Below are 24,208 nucleotides of genomic sequence, written 5' to 3' on the forward strand. Positions count from 1 at the left end.
GCCATTAATATAAAATACTTAAGGGATTTTAAATACTTAGTACAATAAAAATAAAAAAACCTCAAATGAAAAATATTTCAAAAGCTTATTTATATATTAAAATGATAATATTTGGGTATATTCAGTTAAAAATTTATTATTTAAATTAATTTCACCTGTTTCTTTTTAGTTTTTATTGTGGTTACTAGAGTGAAAATAGTTTATATGGCTCACAAAAATGGATGCTGAAAGACCAGTTAGGCTGTTATCAAGAACACTTTTAATATCACTAAGATATTCTAAAGTATTTTAAGAGATGTCCTAAGCATTTTAAGAGAATTCTGAAAGAAAATAATAAATTAACTGAAAACTCCTCAGATAAAAATTATTTAAATTCTTGTTTTAGTTACCAAAGGAAAAAAAAAGATAGCAATGTTTTGATACACAAAATTAAGTTATAAGTGACAACTTCATATGCTAAACAATGTTTATGGATGTTATTTGAATGGCTAATAACAGAAAGAAAACAAAATGTTTAAAGCCTTTGCCTTTGTGTCTAATAGGTTTTATATCGGTACTTAATAACAAATTTTAATTTATTTTTCATTTTTTCTAGTTTTATTGGGAAATAATTCACACACATTACTGTATAAGTTTTAAGGTGTTGAGTATGATGATTTGATTTGCATGTATTGTGAAATGATTAGCACAATAGGTTAGTTAACATCCAATGTCTTATATAAATAAAATAAAAAAGGGAAAAATATTTATAAGAACTCTTAGCATCTACTCTTTCAACATCATTCCTGTATGTCATATAGCAGTGTTAACTATGCATCATGTTGTATATTATCTATATATATAAAAGGCTAATATGCAGAGTGTCCCCTCGGGAGTTTGACTGAGAGACCAGGAGTTTGATTGCTCGCTGTGATGTGCGCTGACCACCAGGGGGCGGCACAGAATGAAGGTAGGCCCCAACTGGCAGCCGGCAGCCAAGGAAGGAAGGCCCTGGCTGACAGCGGGGAGGCCCTGATTGGCCATGATCGCCGACCAGGCCTAGGGACCCTACCCGTGTACGAATTTTGTGCGTCAAGCCTCTAGTATTCCTAATAATTATTTATTTTACATCTGGAAGTTTGTACCTTTTGACTTCCTTCTTCTAATACTCCTTCACCCCATTCTTCCTCTGATACCCACAAATCTGATCTCTTTTTCTGTGATTTTGTTGGTTGGTTTTTTTAGATTCCATATATAAGTGAGATCATACAGTATTTGTCTCCACTGAACTTTCATTGCAGTCCTATAGCATACATATTCCTAATAAATTTATTTTTTAAAATTGTCTTTTTCAAAAAGTGACTTAATGACCTTTATAATATTTAAGTTATATCTCAAATAACATTGGAATATACAGATGCTAGCCCCCATTTTAAATTTGCATATTCTCTCTAAATTGATTGGTGTATTATGCTTATCTATTTATATAAAAGCCTAAGCGATCTTTATGATCGAACAACTGGAACGACCAGTCACTATGATGCGCACTGACCACTAAGGGGCAGACGCTCAACACAGGAGCTGCCCCCAGCCCACAGGCCCTGATCACCAATGGGGCCTGCCAGCCAACCTCCTGGTCCCTCCCCATGGCCAGGCTCCCAGGCTGGGACAGGGAACCAGGGGTGGGTGGTGGTGGACACGGCCCCTTTCCCAGGGGGACTGAGGGCCAGCTCCCCTCCTCGGGACCGGTGGCCAACCTCCTGGGTCCCTCCCCCGTCCGTCCTCCATCCCTCCCCCAGCCAGCAGGCCCTGATCAGTCCACTGCCTGCCCACCATGGTGGTGGTTGGCCCCTCCCCCCAGCCGGCATGTCCCCATCACCCAATCGGGGTTGGCCCCAGGCTAGGACGGGGAACCAGGAGTGGGTGGCAGCGGCTGTGGGTGGTGAGGGAAGGAGAAGGGGGGGAGGCAAAGAGGTGGGGAACCGTGCAGTGGTGGCGTGCAGTGGCGGCGTGCAGGATGGCGAGGGAAGGAGGGAGTGGGCTGCAGGGAGGTTGGGAATCTGATCAGCCCTGATCACTGGCCAGCCCTAGGGACCCCACACATACACGAATTTTGTGCACTGGGCCTCTTGTAAATATTATAGTAGATTAACTATATTATTTAAATTTATAGTTAAGTTCAATATTTTTATTTGGCAAAGTATTATAAATGTCTACTATGAAATATATTTAGTTATTTTGAACCACATAATTAAGTAGAAAATATTATTACTGACAAAATATATGTAAACTGGATTTATTGAATAGCTTATGAAATACATTGTCTTGTAACTATTGTTATAAGATTACATATACAAAGTAAATATTTGCTAAAGAATTTTTTAATGAAAATATTAGTGAGGTAATTACATATTATTTATGTACTCTGCATTTTGACAGATTTAGAGAAATATATTTTTATTTTATTTAAAAAAAATTTGTCAACCCATAATTTCAGGTGTTTCTAATGTGCAGCCAGAATTAAGAACCAGTATTGCAGACTAGAGCTTTTCAAATAGACTGTGCTTGCAGCCCCCTGGGAGTCGTTTCTGATTCAGTGAGTCTGGAGAGCCCAAGACTGCTTTTAGAACAGGAGATGCTGATGTTACTGATCCTGGGAAAGGCACTTTGAGTATGGAGATCCTTCCAAGACAAGATTCCCATGAAATCCCAAAATGATTACCAAGCAGATAGAAGCTCCTTGTCCAGTTCTCTAGGGGAAAGGACTGCTTTTTGTTTTTTTATTTTTTTAAATCTCTGAGTGTGCAAGGAAAAAAAAAAGCTGCCAGTAGAACTCTAGGTCCTTCATGCCTGTTCTAGAGGGAGCAGCCTGGAGTGGGAAGAGAGGAAAAAAGCTTCCCTTACTCCTATCCCCCTCACCTCCTGCCTTTGCTATATTTAATCTTACATATGCAGGTTTATTTTGTTGTTCTTGTTCTGTGCTGTCCCTGCCACACCCCTCTCCCTTGTACACTCCCCCACCCCAGCCCACCGTCTGTTAACCCTGCCGAGCCTGAGCTTAGGCCGGGTGCAGCTGGCTCCCACTACGTGACTGCAGCTAGGTCACTGCAGTGACGCAAACCCCCAGCTGCTGAGAAGCTCACCTTTGGCACCAGTGTCAGTCCCTGAGGCCTAAGTGAAGGTGCTGTGCCCACACAGGCTGCCCCCACCTGCATCCACAGTGGAGTAGGCCTGGCCAGGCACAAAGACAACACCTGTGCTGCAGGGCTGGCGAGGCCTCAGCCAGAGGGGGAACCTCCTGCCTAAATATTTTGATGATAGTGTTTTTATTGATTAGCCATACAGTATTAATTAATTTATTATCAAGTTACAGAAGAGACTGTGTTGTTGTTATTTAAGTACCACCAATCACAGCTTAATAGATACTGCATAACCAACCATTTACTAGTAATTTTACTGTACAGAATTGATCATTTTACTTCTTAATTATTAGATCATTTACAAGAAGTATTTTTATAAAAGCAAACATAAACTATCAAAAATAACAGTTATAACGTGTGTGTGTTTGTGTTCATGCCTAGTACATAGTGTATTTCTACTATCAATAAAATTGCATTCATTTAGATTTGTACAAATATTCATCAACATATGTACCTACAGTAAGGTAGTTATTTTATTTTGACTCATTTAGGTAGGCTTTGATTGCTGCTCCGGCCGGAGCAGCGAAGGCTTTGAAGGCGGCTCTGGCCGGAGCGAAGGCCTGGGTCCCCGGTGCCGAAGGAAAACCGGTGAAGGCAGCCAGGGGAAGGGAAGGCCTATTGCATGAATCTTTTCGTGAAACAGGCCTCTAGTTTATTTAATATTTGTCTACTCACTTTTTAACTAATTCAAAATTTTAAAGTACATTTATTTCAATATAATAAATAGAAAAGTTATGTAACTAAAAAGTCATCGCTACCAATTCAATATCAACAAGATTCCCAGACTTGGGGTTTGGTGAACTGGGAGAATTTATTCAATCAAAACAAATCAATTGTGAAACAGTGTGTCTGTGAAACAGTTCAGTTGTTTAACAGCATGGATATGGAACAGCACAGCTTGGAACAGGCCGGGGAGGTAGCCCACGCAAGGAGGCTGCAGTGTCACAGCTCCCATGCCACAGCTCTGCTCAGACAAGACAGCTCCACTTTTCCCCAGCGAGACAGCTCCTCTCCAGTGTTACAGCTTCTGCCAGGGAAACACAATTTTCAATGGAAACTAAAAGTGTGCTCCAAGAGATAGAGGGGAGATTGACGCAGAAGTTTCCAACCCTTGTCCCTGATTGGTCCATTTCTATGCAAATGAGAACTCCAAATACTCACGGTTTGCTTGGTCCAAATAGCAGCATCCTCATTGGTCAGATGGAGCCATTCTGATTGGTTGGTGAAATGCAAATGCGGATATAGCTGCACAGCTCTGGTTGCATTGGGAAAGTCTCGGTCTTATTGGCAGCATTTTTATCCTAGGAGCTCTCTCACAAGGGTCTACTCAGAAGGCAGGAGCACAGTACAGCAGGCTTGGCAGGTTACTCTGTGGCTTTTCACAGTGTGCATGAGAGGCCTCTGTCAACAATGGCTGCTAGACTCTGGTTATAAATTTGGGCTTGATTAACCATAAGGAGCCCTTCTTGGCAGGTATGTTCTTATCGGGGTCAACACTTGTTTGCCATAATAAATATAAATGATTAAAAATAAAGTAATATAGTTATCAAAATGATATCTGGATCTTGCTTGCTAAGGTCTCTGAATATAAGGCCAGCTCTCATTTTGTTAAAAAGGTTTTTATGTTAGCCCTTAAGAAAGGTATTAAAGATACCCAGGCACCACCCTGGGACTTTGAGTGTTCAGAAGGACTGAGGAAGAAATGGAACATAAATACATTTTTAACAGTGTGGTTGAATGTAATTTAGTGCCATCTCTCAGGACTCCACAAACGATTTCCTTTCCTGCTGGTTATGGACATCCCCACACTGATAAGCACTACTGTTTTGTGTATGTGTGTTTGAGGTATGCATTTAAAAATTAGCTACCTAAAGTAAAATGTAAAGTCACTGTTGTGTTACTAATTTTGAATAACTAATTTAATTCATTAATATTAACATATGTTGACTTTTCTGTGTATGTGTGACATTGAACTCTGATATCCAAAGTGTATTTAAATTAAAATATGTTGTACAGGTGCAAATAAAAGAACTCTAGCAATAATAACAAAAATTATTTTTTCTATTTTTACAGCTTGCAGACCAGGATTCTATAAAGCATTTGCTGGGAACACAAAATGTTCTAAATGCCCTCCACACAGTTTAACCTACATGGAAGCAACTTCGGTCTGTCAGTGTGAAAAGGGTTACTTCCGGGCTGAAAAAGACCCACCTTCCATGGCATGTACCAGTAAGTCTATATTTTGCATTTGGAAATCCTATTTCAGACCCTTTTGGCCTCTATTCTAATATTTTTAAAATGTAGATATACAAAATTATGTACTATCAATGCTAATTGTCTTTGATAACAGTCAAGGAAAAAGTTTTTCTTTATTCTCAGCAGTTTTTAACTCCTTGCAAAGAATGTGTTTACTCATCAAAATTCACATTTATCCTTCACATGCAAATACCAAACACTGGTTTGGAGACCTGTAAATTTTCCCTAACCATAATCAGTCCTTAGGAAATTAAAGTAGTTTAAGGCTGCCTGAGAATTTATAAGCAAAACTTCTCTTCTTTGCTTCCACCCTTGACCATTTTTTTAGGCAGTTCAAGTTAGGACGATCAAGTTTTCCATGTGAAGAAACTTCCCCAGGGGACAATAGCCATGGTGCTATTGTTATGTGGAAAAGTTTTGAGTTTTCTTTGACATTTTTCTTTAAAGGAAGATATTTCTGAGTTTGTTTACATTTCATCTCTCACTCTTTCTCCAATTTTGGGGTTGGAACCAGTAGATTTAAATCTAAATGTTAAGGTCATTTTAATGCATACACTAAGAATTTTAAATTATTTGTATCTGTTATTAAAGTATTGTGAAATATCTGTACATTATAAAAATAAAAATGAATATATTAATGCATTGCTAGGCTATGCAAAAGTAAAATGTCACCTCTTAGATAGTTATAAAAATCTTGTTAAATACATGAATAAGATAGTATAGTGACATTTTGCCCATATTTTTGATGAATTGGTGCCAAAATATTACTTATCTTGTATAATTCTTAGAGGCAAAAATATATTGAAAATTATGTAATGTGACATATTCCTTAGAGGCAATAGATATGTCCTATTTTTTTTAACTAATACAGTTGTTAGATTTGTCTGTATTACTACTGACTTTCATATAAAATATCTTTATGAACACATTTAATAAAAATGCAACACATTCATTAATAGATGTAATTCTTACTTTTTTGCAAATGCTGAGATACTACCTTATTCAGAAATTGGTAGCCTGGGAAATTACTACCTTAAAATTTTTCCCCCTAAGGAAATATTTTAAATTTACAAATAGGAAAAAGAAAATTCTAAATATAATTTCTCAAGTGATTTGGAAATAGTTTTGAACAGGAAGAGCTTGCTATTACTATACACAGGCAATCCTTCTTGCACCGTTTGTGTATATCATTATGTTATATTGTGGATAACATACACCAGCTTAGATAGATGGTGGGGTTTGAAATAGCTACAGTAATACCAGGCAAATATCTCTCAAATCCTGTATCAGAAAGTGAATGGAGCTTCTCATATGAGTGATAGAAGAGAATATCCTCCCTTTATTTTCTTAGGTCATAAATATACAGTTGACAAGTTGAAGGAATATATCAGGTCTTATTATTATAACCCTTCAGTGAGGTAGCAACATAGGTAGTTTGCAAGACTTATGGTTCTTTGGAGCAAGAGACTAATTAAGAAATAAATAGGGATGCAACAAGGTCTATGAACCTGGCAAACTAGTCAGTCAGTCATTGTTGATTCAGATATGTATATTTACCAGCTTAATGTTTTATGTTTTCAGGATTTTCTTTCATTTAAAAAAATCTTTTTTTATGCTTGATATTATAAATTACTAGAGGCCTGATGCACGAAGATTCGTGCAAGAATAGGCCTTCCTTCCCCTGGCTGCTGGCACCGCCTTCGCTCCAGCCCGGAGCTGCCTTTCCACCTTCTCTGCAGCCCGGAGGCACCTTTCCACCTTTGCTCTGGCCAGAGCTGCCTTTCTGCCTCTCACCTTGTTGCTTCAATTTGCATATTCCCTCCTTATTGGCTGTGGGCGATGCCATCTTTTTCACGAAGTTACAGTCAATTTGCATATTCCATCTTTATTAGATAGGACGTGCTTAAAATGTTTGCCTGCCTTAGCTGTACTAAGTGCAATTCAAAATTGTTTAATTCTGGTCATTGTTGGGCAGTGCTTTAGGCAGGGAACAGCATTCTATGTTGCCATCAGGGATTAAAGATAGAACTGTCCCCAAAAAGTTGAAAGCTTTTGTCAGGTCTCCTGGTCCAGTCCTAGGAGGCTCCCCTCTCAAGGCTTCTCCCTACTTCTTTTCCCTGTTTTAGCAAAGACTTAGCATAGTGTGTTAGTAATTTACCATCTTTTAGAGTCAAATTATCTGAGTATAAATCTTTGTTTTGGTGCTTTCTAGGTATGTAACCTTGGACAAATTATTTAACCTCTCTTTGCCTCAGTTGTACCATTTGTAGTGATCATAACAGTACCTATTTCATTCTTTTGTTATGATGATTAAGTTAATATTTGAAAAGTGCTAAGAACAATACCTAGCACATAGTAAGTATCTGATGTCAGTAAAGTTTTTGAATTACACTCTGATTAGATGAGAGGCCCTTATTGTTATTGCAGTATATTCAGGAAAAGGGAGACACATAAACTCCAAAGCATCATAGCTCATAAATATTAAAGGATTAGATTATTGGGAAAGAAAAATCAGGAAAACAACAAGTCAAGAGGTCATTGAACAATTAGACAATTAGACCCTGGTCCTTCTTAAGACGACCACCAGGGTTTACCAAGACACAGTACTTGTGAAGCTGCAAATCAAGCAAGTAGTCAACCCTTCCTATCTTCCATTAACCACAAACAATATTCAGATTTTAATATCTGCAAGCTCCCTTGACTTCAAGATCATATATCTACAAATTAGCCATTCTTTAATGCCTTTATTCCAATTGTGTATTATACAAAGGTCAGAATTCGGGTCAGGTGAACAGTCAATCCCATCACTTTCTGATAATTTTTGTCAGTGTAAGCCTTTGAAACTGTTTTTAGAGAATTTTCCAGGGGTTGAAAAGGAGGTATCTTTTCCCCTTAGTATCAGGGGCAGGGACATTTTGAATGTATGAGTTTAAAAGAAAATAAAGGAGTAAAATATTGGGAATGACTAACCAGGAATTTTGGCTGATAAACAGCATAGTAAGGACAGAGTTCATATAGGTATTTTGTATGATTATGTAAATGATATGATTTTAAGGACTCTAAGGAAGTCATTCCCTGCCTCTTAGTGCCATCAACAACCCTTAAGTTTCTGGTACAACAATGCATGTGATTTCACCATTAAGATTTCTAATGAACAAAATAAATAGACAAACAAAAAAGAAACAAACTCATAGATGCAGAGAACAGACTGACTGTTGTCAGAGGGGAGAGGGATTGGGAGGCTGGGTGGAAAAGGTCAAGGGATCCAGCAGCACAAATTGGTAGTTACAGTATAGTCACCGAGATGTAGATTACAGCATAGGGAATATAGTCGGTAATATTGTGATAAATATGTATGGGGCCAGGTAAGTACTTGAAGCAGCAGGAGGACCACTCTGTGAAGTACATGATTTTCTAACCATGTTGCTGTACATATGACACTGATACAGAATAATATTGAATGTAAACTGTAATTTAAAAAAATATATATAACAATAATTTAGCATTTGATAGCCCTGGCCAGTGTGGCTCGGTTGGAGCATTGAATATTGCTTTCTCTCTTTCAATACAGAGATATGTGTCTTTTTTTATTTCATGATCTTGAAACATGTAACATACATAATTTATTTAAATAAATATTTTTTTAATATTGTTTTCTTTTAGGACAGTTTTAGATTCAAAACAAAATTAAGAGATAATATGGAGATTTCCCATGTATCCTCCTACCTCTGATGTTCATAGCTTTCCTCACTATCAACATCCTCATCGGAATGATACATAGGTTACAACTGATGGATCTGCATTGACACACCATAATCACCCAAAGTCCATAGTTTACATTAGGGATCACTCTTGGTTTGTACATTCTATGGATTTGGACAAACACTATAGCATCGTACAGACTATTTTCACTGCCACAAAATCTGTGCCCTGCCTATTCATCCTTTCCTCCCACCAACCCATGGCAACCACTTATCTTTTTACTGTCTCATTCATAATACAGTATGTAGCCTTTTTAGACTGGCTTCTTTCACTCAGTAATATTTATTTAAGACTCTTCCATGTCTTTTTAATGGCTAGATAGATTATTTGTTTTTTAGTGCTGTCTGGGTGTACCTCAGCTCATATATCCAGTTACCCACTAAAGGACAGCTTGGCTGCTTTCCAGTTTTGGCAATTATGAATAAGCTGCTAAACATGAATGTGTAGCTTTTTGTGTGGACATAAAGTTTTCAGCTCCTTTGAGTAAATATCATGACATGTGACTGCTAGATTATATGGTAAGGGTTTGTTTAATTTTATAGGAAACTACTAAATTATTATTTTGCATTCCCACCAATAATGAATGAGAGTTCCTGTTGCCCCACATGCTTGCCAGCATTTGATATTGTCAGTGTTGTGTATTTTGGCTATTTCTAATAGGTGTGTAGTGGTATCTCGTTGTTGTTTTAATCTGCATTTCCCTGATGACATGCTATGCAGAGTGTCTTTTCATATGCTTATTTTCCATCTATGTATAAAGTTTTTGGTGAGGTCTCTACATAATGATTTGTAGATGTTTTGAAAAGTTGAAACAAACAAAAAAGATGTCTCATCATCATAGCTAACCTCTTGAACAGTTGTGTTGGTGGTGGTGGTGGTGAGGTAATCTGATCCTTGAACTTTATACTGGCCTGGCTATCATGGTTAATTTCCTCTTTTGACTTTTTTTTTTCTCACTAACTTCTGGCTCACAGCCTGTAAGTACACTCAAACTTCTATCCTTTAAAAAATGCTCCCAATCCAATATTCTTTCTCCTCAAAAACACATCTTGGAAAAGCAGTCTTCACTGGCTATAGCTATTTCTTCGCTTTTAATTTAATTTTCATTCTACTGCATTCAGATTTTTGCTCTTCACTCTACTGCAATCAGGTTTTTCTTCCACCACTTCAAGTATACTGTATAAGAAAAATTCACCAATGATCTTATTTGCCATTTCCCATTAGAAACATTTTTGTCCTGTTACATTTAATTATTTTTGATTACTCCCTTTTTCTTGAAACTATCTGTTCTCTTTCAGTCTAAGATATTGCAATCTTACCTTCACCCTCTTAATTTTTTCACCATTGTGTTTGTCCCTGTTAATGGGTTCTCTTCTTTTGCTCACCAGTTAAATGTTAATTATTCTCACATTCCTTTCTTTGCCTTTTTATCTTTTCACATGTTCTCTTCCTTAAATGGCACATGTAAATAGATGATGCCTATATTTTATCCTTATCCCAGTCTTCTCTCCTAAGTTCCAGAGTGTTCTAGCAAACTAATTATGGATCTGACAACCTATTTGTCCTATGGAAACCTGCCTGTATCTCCAACCTTCTGTTACAGGATTCCAGGGCAGAAAGAATAGGGAAGCAGACAGGAAAGTTAAAACAAGGCTGAACAGTGTGGGCAATTTGCATCCAGATTGTAATTAACAAACCGTTATCTTCAAATGGTTAAAAAACTTCCCTAATGAGAGAATTCAAAAAGAGAGGGGGAAAGGGAAGGGGGAAAAAAGGCAGTTTTACTCTCTAAGCAGAGAAGCCAGCAGTCTCAAGGCTTGGCAAGTAAGTCTTATTTCCAAGATGTTGAGGTTGTTCTCATCCTTAATGCCAGAACTTTCTTCTACTTGAAATGCCCTCTAGGTCTGCACATGACTGTTGCCTTTTTGTCATTCAGGCTCAAATATCAGTTCTTAGGACAGACATTTCCTGCCTACCCATTCAAAAATAGAATCCTTCCCAGTTACTCTTTGAAAATATCAGATTTATTTGTATAACTGCTTCCTTGTTTATTGTCATTCAACCCATGGTAGATTGAAAGGGCCATGAGGTCATGGATATTCTTTCTTTATTGTATCTTTTGCACTAATAATAGTACCTGGCAGATACTAGGCACTAAGTAAAATTTAATGAACAAATTAACTAACAATTTCGAGCTCAACCTGCAAAAGCCAATTTTATTTCTTTCTACCCCAGCTTGCTCATATACCCCTGGTGAATCTTTATTCACCTATCCATTCAAGCCAAAAAGTTTATATTCATAAGTCTGCCCCAACCTCAACATGTTCAAGTGGTCACAAGTCCTATGAATTCTACCTCTTAGCATTTCTTCAGTTCATTCTTTCCTGTCAATTCCTAACCCTATCCTTTTAGTTAAGGCCTTCAACTATTCCCTTAGACTAATTTAATAATATCTCAGCAAGTCTCCTTCCTTGTCTTTCATCCCTCAAAATATTTCAAACTATTAGAAAGTATTATTGCTAAAAACACAAACAAAACCTTTATCATATTTCCACTTCCTCTACCTAAAGTCTTTCAAAGCCCAATATTGTAAGAGTTAATTCAAGGACCTATAAAGTCTAGCCCTGGCCTGTTTCAACCTCTTCAACTTTAACTACATTAGGGTCTCTCTCATAGTCCTGTTACATTTAATTATTGTTGTACCAGCAGCATACTTCAGAGTTTGGGTCTTCTTGTTGTACCAGCAGCATACTTCAGAGTTTGGGTCTTCTTGTTTGTTGTACCAGCAGCATACTTCAGAGTTTGGGTCTTCTTGTTTTTTAAAAATTCATGTCTGTGGCCTAGCCGGTTTGGCTCAGTGGATAGAACGTCAGCCTGCGGACTGAAGGGTCTCAGGTTTGATTCCGGTCAAAGGCATGTACCTTGGTTGCAGGCACATCCCCAGTAGGGGGTGTGCAAGAGGCAGCTGATGGATGTTTCTCTCTCATCGATATTTCTAACTCTATTCCTCTCCCTTCCTCTCTGTAAAAAAATTCAATAAAATATATTTTTTTAAAAAAATTCATGTGTGTGTCCAGCCAGCATGGCTCAGTAGTTGAGCATTGACCTATGAACCAGGAGGTCACGGTTTGATTCCCGGTCAAGGCACATGCCTAAATTGCAGGCTCGATCCCCAGTTTGGGGCATGCAGGAGGCAGCTGATTAATGAATCTCATCATTGATCTTTCTATCTCTCCCTTTCTCTTCCTCTCTGAAATCAACGAAAATATATTTTTTAAAAAATTCATTGTCTTTTTTGCATAAACTGCAAAATATACAAAGAAATTCTAAGTAAGAAATTTAAAATGAAATACTGAAATGTTTTCTCTAGTTTCTTAATCTCCTCTATAAACTCTTAACTTTATTTCTCAGGTGACTCATTAATGTATGTTCTATGTTTTAAAGGATGAGCTGTGGGGGACGCTCCACAATATCAAGTCTGGATCAATTAGGGCAGGAGACCCTACTGCCTGCCAAGTCTGTTATCAAAATAACTGTCTAAGGCTTTTCCAGGCCAGAAGGGAAATTACTGAGGTTGAAGAAACAAAGGAAAATAAGAGTTACTAAGAAAGTGCTTGTCAAGCAGAAAGCATGAAAAGGTCAAGAGAAATGAAATGAGGGTTTATATATGGATGCATGAAAGTTAGACAAAATATAATTCCACACTCATAGCATTTTTATTTTGATGTTTCTCATGTGTTTAAATCCATAGAATTTTTTAAAGCTATAGAACAGGTCCTGGAAGATTAATAGATTAAACAAGCATTTGTGTTACCTATTTAGAAAAGTTCAAAAAATAAAATGTAACTCTGATACTGTGGGGGGGGCGGGGGGGGTTCTGCTCGACGGGGAAACTAAGGCCGTGCCCCCCGTCCCAGCTCTAGGCCAGGAGACCTCAGACTGCGCCCCCAGGGCCGGACTGGGAGACCTCAGGCCGTGCCCCCGGCCTGGCAAGTCTTGATGGGGGACCTCAGGCCATGCCCCCTGCCCTGGCTCCGGGCCGGGAGACCTCAGACTGTACTCCCTGCCCCGGCACTGGGCCACGGGACCTCAGGCCATGCCCCCCACCTTCAGGGCTTGACTGGGTACCTCAAGCCACACCCCCACCCAGTGGGTCTTGATGGGGGACCTCAGGCCATGGCCCTTGCCCAGCAGGGCTTGATGGGGGACCTCAGGCTGCGCCCATCACCTGGCGGGGCTTGACGGAGGACCTCAGGTCACGGCCCCCGCCCAGCAGGGCTTGACAGGGGACCTCAGACCACACTCCCAGCCCTGGTGCCAGCCAGGGGACCTGAGGCTTCACCCCCATGCAGCGCTGGGCTGGGGAGCCTGAGGCTGTGTCCCCCGCCCAGAGGAGCTTGACAGGGGTGGGGCCGGCGGGTCTAGGTCTCACTCAGTGGGGGTGGGGCCGGCCGGGTCTGGGTCTCCTGTGTTTTCGAAGTGCATGAGGGTGGTGGGCAGGGACTTGACTCTAGGTCCTGTGGCGCGCCCCAGACTCTGACAGGAGAGAGATTTTATATACATTTTACTAATTTTCTTTCATCTCTGACACTTCTATTATAGAGAAAGGGCAAATAGCAATATTAAAATATTTCTTCTCATTAATTCTCTTTTAATGTGCACGAATTCCATGCACCGGGCCACTAGTATGTATATAATTCTAATGCACATTAGAATTTCTTTTTTTTTCCTTTCCTTTTTTTTTTTTGGTCATTTAAATATGCAGTCAAGTACCTTGTGTGTAAAAATAGCATTTTCAAACTTCATCCTTAATACAAGACAAATATCATGTCTCTGTTTCTTTGTATTTGACATACACCAACAGTGATTGGGATGAAAGTTGAATTTACTTTTTCTCTAAGGCTAACATTGTAAAACATGGCTTCCTTATTGCTGGAATAATTGGCCATCTAAGAAAGTCATTATTCTGTCACTCTTATTTTGAGTAGAGCAGATAGCGTGCTGACTGTAGCAAAAGAGATGCTCTTCATTTCTGTGGCCCTACTTAGTAATCCACTTCTGGGTGAGTACAGGTACCCCTGTTCTGCTTTCTATCTCTTCTTTTTTCCCCATCTCTTAGAGATTTTCCCCCTTCTCCTAAGCACATTTTACATGGAGAAAACCATTCTGTTTCCTTGCTTTTTCATCTCACAACTGAAATGCAAAAGTGCAACTGATTGGTTACGTGGTTCATTGCAAACCCAGTGTAGCAGCAACAATTTTACAAAAGCCAAAATAGAAGTTGTAAAGATGGATTTTATAACTTTTAGCAGGGTGTGATATATTCTTGACTTGTCTTTCTATAGAAAATAACTCTAAATATTCACTCCATGTATTGCAATGTTTGTTTTTCTTAAAATTAAAATGATCTTTACATTACAGAATAGATACCGATATGTAATGAATCCATTTCCCTAATACAGATCACTCATGTAAGATGTCACTTGAACTTCATAGAGTTTCCTAAGCACAAACACTTTAATTCAGTGGAGGATTTTTTACCAAATCACCTGGGAGAGGTTCCTCTATAGCAGTGGTTCTCAACCTGTGGGTCGCGACCCCTTTGGGGGTCGAATGACCCTTTCACAGGGGTCGCCTAAGACCATCAGAAAACACATATATAATTACATATTGTTTTTGTGATTAATCACTATGCTTTAATTATGTTCAATTTGTAACAATGAAATTGGAGGTCACCACAACATGAGGAACTGTATTAAAGGGTCGTGGCATTAGGAAGGTTGAGAACCACTGCTCTATAGGAAGAGAATATTAAGGGTCCTTCAGCTGATGCTGGAGAATTGAGTTACCACTCTGTAGAATTGGGTTGCTACTTGCTTCCAGGGTGAATCTGTTCTTTCCCTCTGCAGTTGGAGCTCAGAGAGAGTTATCCCTTTCAGTATCAGCAGCTTGTACACAACAGACCAATTACCAATAAGCATGCGTAATTGGAAAGAGAGGGTTCATAACCATCCCCACGATGTTACACATTTTGGCAGCACTTAGTATCTTCATATTTCTCTTTTCTATTTCTAATGAATGTTTAACTCAAGCAGAAAGGGATTTTTGTAGGTGTGCACGATTCCTCCTTTTTCATGGTATTATGAAAAACATCATTTTTAACTCAGAAGACACCAGGCCAGCCTTCTAATTATTTCATTTGTATTTTAGTGTGCTTTTATCATCCCTGTGGTATTGCCCTTTAACTCCTGATCTGCACAAGCTATAGTACATTTCGGTAATTCTTACAATTAGTTATTCTATGGGTTTGGTGTTCTTTTCTGCATTGATGAGGATGGTTGATAACTATTTTTTGGAATTTTCCCAAGGTAAACTTATATTCATTCTGTATAGCATAGACATTTGGGGCCAAAATATTTACTTTGAAAGTTTTTGAGTATCTACAGAACTATATTTTAAGAAGTTTTTCTTTCTTCCCAAGGATAGATGGGTGGCTATCCATTTCATTATGAGTCATTATTAGTTAATCATGATTGTGGTGATATAAATATTTCCTTTCGCTTCCCATATTTCAAGTCATGTGGGTCAGGATCTTGCAAAAAGTATAACCTTGAACTCTGCTCTAGAATATTTGTCGAATTTTACACTATGTAAAAATTAATTCTTGAAAGATTGCATAAAGCCATGCATAATATTCATTCCTTTTGTTAAAGCAGATATTGCCTTTGGTTCAGGCTGGACCACAGTAGAACTGTGTACATGAATACAGATATTTCAGTATAATATGTAATTTGATGAGCATCAGACACTTCTATAAAATAGGGATACTAATAACTACCCTGTAGATTTATTATGATAATTGAATTAAATAAATCATGTGAAATGTTAAGTACACTCTTTAGAAAAAAAAAAGAGTGCTTAAAAATGTTGACTATATTTCTGAATACATGCCTGCAAGGTATAAAAGTGCTCAGTTCTGACTGAGGACAAAAGGAGGGTGTCACAAAGGGGGTAAAACCTAAATTGGACTGATGGGTCAGTTGGTTGGTACATCGTCCTATACATCAGAAGGTGGCTGGTTTGATTCCAGTCAGGGCACATAGCTAGGTTGCAGGTTTGATCCCCAGTTGGGGTATGTATGTGAGGCAACCTACCTCTCTCTCTCCTTCCCTCCCTCCCTCATTTCCTCTCCCTCCCTCCTTCCCTCCCTCCCTTCCTCCCTCTAAGGTCAATAAAAGAAAAGAAAAGAAAAATGAAACAGTATGTGCAAAGGACTGAGGCAAAGGGATGGGCCTGGATATGAAAATTCTTGTAGACAAGATTGAGTTTAGGTTTTATTCTGAAGTGAATGTTATTTTATCTATTAGATTTACTTTTTATTTTTCTTTAACTATGAGTTTTAGAAAGAATGGAGAATCTAAAATGAATTATCTAAGTTGTCATTAGCAGTATTATGAAAACATTAATGGAAAACAAGTCTTAATTTTAGACATCAATTTAGTTACTGAAGAAGGTGCAAAATATTGAAGAAAATGAGACTGTGGAATACAAAAAAATTTAAAGTGCACATGCTTCACTTATTTTGAGCATATTTATTTTGAAAATTTAATTTCCAATTGCTCTTCTGTAAATAAAACTCTTTTAAATGCTCTAAGATAACATTGTTAAAAGGAATCTGTTGTAATAAGGCAATAAATTGCTCAATAATTTGTATGTCTTCACAATTTGTATTTGACAGTACTTTCTAAACAAAGCACTATAAAATACTTTTTGTATTTATTTAACAGACCTTCTCTGTCTTTAGGATGAATGCAATGTGGTATTAAAAAAATCTAAACATAAAAAATCCTAGGTATTATCCTTCCACTAATATACCACATAACCTTGACATAATCATAGTACTTACCAGAGCCTTATTTCTTTATCTGAATAAATTGATTTAGTTTCTTCTTACCCATGGAGCACCAGTTTTGTGATTACTTGTCATCCATTTCCAAATATACAAACATTATATTAACAAAATTTATAAATAAAGTACAACTTGGTTTAGAGAAGGATAATACAAAATTCTGCTTATAGATGAACCTATTAAATATACTTTCAGAAATTATATAGAAAGGATATTAGTTAGCAATATGGATATGGATAAAAGTTAAAGTAATAGTAATTATACAAAGAATGAAATGACTTTTCAATTTTTAAATTCTTTTTATATGCAGACCTGACAAAATATTTTTTGTAGATTATTTAGAATAACTGCCCTTTTCCTATGAAGTACAGTCTAGTGATATACTTCTTCATTTGTATCTATGTATTTATCTTTCTTTAGTAAATTCTTTAATTTACTTATTTGCAAAAGTATTTAAACATCTCTAGATGGCTCAATATTTTTAATGTTCTCTTTGATATACATGAACATAGAAATATTTTTCTCATTTATAAACTCATAAATATGAAGAAATGTTCTTATTAGAAAACAGTACAACTACCTTTAATGTCAGGTAGTAACTTAAAAACTGGTAAAAGTTAGCTTTATAGACACTAGTCTGTCATGACTTGATATCCTGTTATTTGGATCAAATTTTCATTTGAATGACATTTTCAGTGTTCTTAAGGTTAAAAATGCATCTGCAAACCACAATTAGCTATAGAGTTCGTAGGCAAATAGTCACTGTCTAGTCAACATGAAAAATACCCTATTTGTTTTTTAGGTATATTTCTATAATTATAAACATGAAATAATTATAAACAGCAATCAATATAGAAACTGAAATGTGACACTTTTTCATATGTCTCTCTGTCAGCCTTTAAGAGTATTCTGCCGAATGCTAGTATTTCTCCAGGTGCTTCTTGGAAAATAAGACTCTATGAACAAATGTTTGGGAAATGGTGATTCGACAAAGTACCTTGGTTGCGGGCACATACCCAGTGGGGAGTGTGCAGGAGGCAGCTGATCGGTGTTTCTCTCTCATCGATGTTTCTAACTCTCTCTATCTCTCTCCCTTCCTCTCTGTAAAAAATCAATAAAAAAATATATTTTTTTAAAAAAGAGTATTCTGACGAATGCTCGTATTTCTCCAGGTGTTTCTTGGAAAATAAGACTCTATGAACAAATGTTTGGGAAATGTTGGATTCAACAAAGTGAAGCAAATTATTTTACTTTTGTTTCAGTGTCAATCTGCCAGAGGAATCTTAATTTGAGTGCTGAGCTCATTATTTTGTGTAATCTCATGGGACTAAAGATATTGCACAGGATACATTTTGGAAAATACTTGTTCAATTTAAAAACATTTTACGTGGAAAAACTTAAATGAAATAATACAAACCATAGTCCACCTGCCCTCTGATACTCTAAGTGGAAGATGGGACTGCAAGGCCAGGTGCCTTCTTGGGAAGGGAAGAGACAGGGCTGCCACAATCTTCCATTTGCCCTACAATTAGAGTGCTATTCTTTTAGTCTTTAAAAGAATCAAAATTGAAGCAACAACAAAAAAGGGAAGAAGAATGAAAATATATTTTCTAGTATACTAGTAAAAATAAAATTGTAGTTTTTATGTAAGGTTTATTATATGATGAGCTTAGAAAACAGCTATTTGCAAATCAGAATAATTGCCCTTTTCCTATGAAGTCATTCTGGAGGGTAAAGATTGCTTTTCTTCTATGTGAATTACTTGATTTTCTTAAAGAAAAAACAAAATGAAAATAAGGAAATCCCTGAAAAATTTGAATACAGATGTCTCCAAAAGGGTTATTGCTCCTAGGGGATCCCCCCCCAATGTGTCTCATAATCTTTGTATAATTTATAAATGATAACAAAGCAATCAGGCCACATTCATAAAAGTCCAGTGACACATAATTTAGTTGAATCTGAGGATTAGAATTAATTGTCTCTCTTTGTTCCAAGTTCTAAATCTTAGTAAATGATTCACTGCATGTCATTACAGCTTAATATTTGCATGAAATCACAGTTTAGCTGGCACAATTTAACAGCAATTAAAAAGCTATTTAATTGTCATGCAAATTGATATGAGGACCCTTGAGTAAGAAGGGTATCTGCCTTTTTTTTTTAAAGTATCTCCAAGCGGACAGTCATATACTTGCAGACACCCATAAGATAATTAATAACATTCTTCCTATTCAGGGAAATATAAGTGAATAATAATTCATGATCTCCATTATAAATAAGACAAAAGAGCAACAATATGAATATGCCATCTGTAGGAAGACATTATTATGGTAATGATAATGTATCTTTATCTCCCAGGCATAAGTCTAGGTTGGAGGTAAAAGCTACACTTGTCCCTGTGCTCTAGTTTATAATCCCTTCCATATCTTCCTTTCTGAAGGCAGACATTTCTGTAGCTCTCTGGAACATAAAATGCATAAAGCAACTTATGCAGAAACCTTTTAGGAAAACTAACCATCTCATTTCTAGGACTAGATGGCTGAGGCCCCTACCCATCATATTGCTGATATCAGGAGCCAGCAAAATGAAAAAGGAAAATAGCCCTGGCCAGTTTGGTTCAATGATTAGAGCATTGGCCTGTGGACCAAGGTTCAATTCCTGGTCAAGGGCAAGCACCTGGGTTGCAGGATCCCCTCCCTGGTTGGAGCGTGTGCCAGAGGCAACTGATTGATGTGTCTCTCTCATATCTGTTTCTGTCTCTGTCACTCTGCCTCTCTCCTTCCCTCCCTTCCACTCTCTCTAAAAACCAATGGGAAAAAATATCCTCAGGTAACCAAAAAAAATATATATATATATAATAACACTTCTTATATCTCAAACCCAATACACAGTCATGTAGATTATGACTAATGTTTTGCTACTCTGACACCGTCCATATAACAGAACTCACTGAGGAGTTCCCTGTCCTCATTAAGGCCATTCCCTACACAAACACTCTTTTTTAAAAAGATTACTTCATGGTGGCCAAGACGTGGAAGGAACCAAAGTATTCTTCAAAGATGATTGGATAAAGGAGATGTGGTACATGTATAAAATGGGAAACTACTCAGCCATAAGAAAAGGTGAAATACTTCCATTTGCAACATGGATGGATCTTGAGAATATCATGCTAAGTAAGATAAGTCAGACAGAAAAAGTCAAGAATTATTTTATTACTGTGAAAATTCATGCACTGGAGGGGGGGTACCTCAGCCTGGCCTGCCCCCTCTCACAGTCTGGGAGCCCTCAGGGGCGGGAGGCGACCCAGTGATCAGGGGAAGGTGACACCCCCATCATACCTCTGCTGCTGCCACTTCCAGCAGCGCAAGCCTCAGCCGGCCCTGGTTACCTGAGCCTTGGGCGGCCCTGGGTGGCTGGGCAGCCAACATCCAAGGCTTGCCTGTGCCTTGGGCCGGCCCTGGGCGGCTGGGGGGCTGAGGGGGCTGGGGGACTCTGGAGGCAGGCACACGGCAAGGCCGGGTGTGGGAACCCCCCTATATCCTATATAATAAAGAGGTAATATGCAAATTAACCCTCATTCCCTCACAAGATGGCTGCCTATGACCAGGCCAGCAGGGGGTTTAGTGAGGGATGACCAAACGACTGAATATCAGACTGCATGGGGCGACCAGACCATCAGGGGGGTAGTTGGGGGTCAACCAGACCGGCGGTGTGGGGTGCAGTTAGGGGTGACCAGGCCAGCAGGGGGGCAGTTAGGGGAAATCAGGCTGGCAGGAGGGGGCAGTTAGGGGCGATCAGGTTGGCATGCTGAGGCAGTGAGGGGCAATCAGGCCAGCAGGGGGGGGCAGTTAGTGGCGACCAGGCAGGCAGGCAGGTGAGCGATTAGGAGCCAGCAGTCGAGGATTGTGAGAGGGATGTCCAACTACTGGTTTAGGCTTGATCTCCAGGATCCAGCCTAAACTGGCAGTCAGAAATTCCCCGAGGGGTCCCGGATTGGAGAGCATGCAGGCTGGGCTGAGGGACCCCCTCCCATGCACAGATTTTGTGCACCAGGCCTCTAGTCCTATCTAATAAAAGAGAAACATGGTGATTAGCCGTACCTCCGCTACCCTTCCCATTGGCTAATCAGGGTGATATGCAAATTAACTGCCAGCCAAGATGGCGGCCGGCAGTCAGGCAGCTGACACGATCAGGGAGGCTTGCTTGCTTCAGTGACGGAGGAAGCCAGGTCCCCCGCCTGCTGCTGCCGGCCTCTGAGCTGCACTCTAAGCAACATTGTAACAAATATAGAAGCTAAACAAAACCCCAGAAACCTGCTTTCAGACAGCCTGGCTTCAGCCAGCAGGACCGCAACATTGTTTCAAATACAGAAGGTAAACAAAGGCCAAAAACCTGTTTTCAGCAGCCAAGGCCTCAGAGCTGGAGCCAAGCCTCAGAGCTAAAGCTGGCCCAGAATTAAAAAAGAAAAAGAAAAAAAGGACAGGTTGGGAGCTTCGGTCACCCGCCAGCCTGAAAATGGCCCTCAGCCCCTCACCCAGGCTGGCCAGGCACCCCAGTGGGGACCCCCACCCTGATCCAGGACACCCTTCAGGGCAAATCAGCCGGCCCCCACCCGTGCACCAGGCCTCTATCCTATATAGTAAAAGGGTAATATGCCTCCAGGCACCGGGATCAGCGTGACAGGGGGCAGCGCCCAAACCCCCTGATCGCCCTGCAGCTCTGTGTGTGACAGGGGGCAGGGCCACAACCTCCCTATCCGCCCTGCTCTGTTCGTGACAGGGGAAGGCGCCCCAACCCCCTGATCAGCCCTGCTCTGTGCCTGATAGGGGGGAGCTCCCCAACCCCCTGATCGCCCTGCAGCTCTGTGTGTGACAGTGGCGGCACCCCAACCCCCTGATCAGCCCTGCTCTGTCGGTGATAGAGGGTGGTGCCCAACCCCCTGATCGGCCCTGCCCTGAGTGTGACAGGGGGCGGCGCCCCAAACCCCTGATCGGCCCTGCTCTGTGTGTGACAGGGGGCGGTGCCCCAACTCCCCTATCGGCCCTACTCTGTGAGTGACAGGGGGGAGCTCCTCAACTCCCTGATCGGCCCTGCTCTGTGCATGACAGGGGGGAGCTCCTCAACCCCCTGATCAGCCCTGCTCTGTGTGTGACAGGGTACGGAGCCCCAACCTCCCTGATGGGCCCTGCTCTGTGCGTGACCGGGGGTGGTGCCGCAACCTCCCTATTAACCCTGCCTTGAGTGTGACAGGGGGCGGTGCCCCAACCCCCAAATCGGCCCTACCCTGAGCGTGACTAGGGGTGGCATCGCAACCTCCTGATCCACCCTGCTCTGTGCATGACAGGGGGCGGCACCCCAACTCCCCAATCAGCCCTGCTCTGAGTCCGACCAGGGGCTACACCTAGGGATTGGGCCTGCCCTCTGCCACCCGGGAGTAGGCCTAAGCCAGCAGGTCATTATCTCCTGAGGGGTCTCAGACAGCAAGAGGGCACAGGCCGGGCTGAGGGACCCCCCTCTCCCCCCTGAGTGCACAAATTTTTGTGCACCGGGCCTCTAGTATATTATAAGCATAATCTCACAAAAAGGATTCTTTGGTATTTCTCATATAACACATATTGCAGTGTTTGACACCTAGTAGAACTTCTGTTAGTATTTTTCAATAAATAATATTATACTGAGGTTTGAAAGACTCAGATGAGTGTAAAACAGTATTGATAAAACTTTAAGAAAAGGCTGGAAGAGTTAAAGGATTTTAGTCTGTTAAAATAGTGAGAAGGAACACTGAGGGAACATGCTCACCTACTCCTTGGGACCAACTTGGTTTATGTAGAGTCTTGATGACAAATAAGAGATTGTGTAGGTCTTTGTATCAGCTTTTCAGAAGACACTTGTGCTTAATAAAGTTAGTCTCAATAAAAATCTAGTCACCATTTCTTATGTCCTTTTTCTCTCCCAAATAATGCTTTTATCCCATGAAATTGGCAAGGCTCTAATAGAAACCTTTCTCCTGCCTCCAGTTTCCCTTTCTCTTCCTCTTCTTCCAAACTTTCTTTTCACCCTAAATTTATGGTCATTTATTTTCAACCTGTGAGAAACAGATACTTAGGGATTGTCAAAGGTAATGAATGGTAGTTTTATCTACATACCAAGCATAGTATGAAGACTGAAGGACTGAGTACATGAATATACATGTATTGTTATAACTTATACTTATGTTAATATTCCTTTTTAATTATTTGAAAATGGTGAAGTAATTATTAAGATGTAATCAAAACCTTCACATAATTTAAAATGTTTGATTATTATATATTTTCAATCCCCAAATTTAGAAAAATAGAATTGCCCTCTTAGATTCTAGACTATCTTCACCCCTAAAGACTCCTTTGTTACTGGACTTAATCAGATGTTATTAACCATAGGTTCTTTATGGTTCCCATCAGAAGAAAGAGCTCAAACTAATATAAAAGACCAATAAGTGTTTATTGATGAAGTTTTCAAGTTAGCACTATTAATTCACTGTCCTATACATGTACATTTGTTTTTAATTGCTTTTCTCTAGGGCCACCTTCAGCTCCTAGGAATGTGGTTTTTAACATCAATGAAACAGCCCTTATTTTGGAATGGAGCCCACCAAGTGACACAGGAGGGAGAAAAGATCTCACATACAGTGTAATCTGTAAGAAATGTGGCTTAGACACCAGCCAGTGTGAGGACTGTGGTGGAGGACTCCGCTTCATCCCAAGACATACTGGCCTGATCAACAATTCCGTGATAGTTCTTGACTTTGTGTCTCACGTGAATTATACCTTTGAAATAGAAGCCATGAATGGAGTTTCTGAGTTGAGTTTTTCTCCCAAGCCATTCACAGCCATTACAGTGACCACAGATCAAGACGGTAAGTGCCACTGCTCTTCTCTCACAACAGACCCCTAATTCCCTTCTGATGCATAACATTCTTGGTGGACCTATATTTACTAAAGTGCAATTGCATTCTCTATACATTACAGAGGCGATTTTCTGGTTGTTGTTTCTTGTTGTTTCCTAAGGTGCAGAAAGATATTTTTGATGTTTCCTCTTAGTAGTAAGTTAATTAGATACAGTGCTT

At 39.5% G+C, this 24,208-nt stretch overlaps 1 protein-coding gene across 1 annotated transcript in view; it reads left to right on the forward strand.

Moving 5' to 3' along the window:
* Nucleotides 1-23,998, forward strand: part of LOC102418510 (ephrin type-A receptor 6-like) — a gene marked incomplete at its 3' end in the record, with an annotated part of 422,073 nt that extends 398,075 nt beyond the window's left edge. Inside the window, exons 4-5 of the mRNA XM_023744518.1 lie at nt 5,253-5,408; nt 23,663-23,998. Coding sequence (XP_023600286.1) covers nt 5,253-5,408; nt 23,663-23,998 — 492 coding nt within the window. The remainder of the gene's footprint in view (nt 1-5,252; nt 5,409-23,662) is intronic.
* Between the last annotated feature and the right edge of the window lie 210 nt (nt 23,999-24,208).

This window comes from Myotis lucifugus, unplaced genomic scaffold, assembly GCF_000147115.1.
Source record: "Myotis lucifugus unplaced genomic scaffold, Myoluc2.0 scaffold_469, whole genome shotgun sequence".
NCBI lineage: Eukaryota > Metazoa > Chordata > Mammalia > Chiroptera > Vespertilionidae > Myotis > Myotis lucifugus.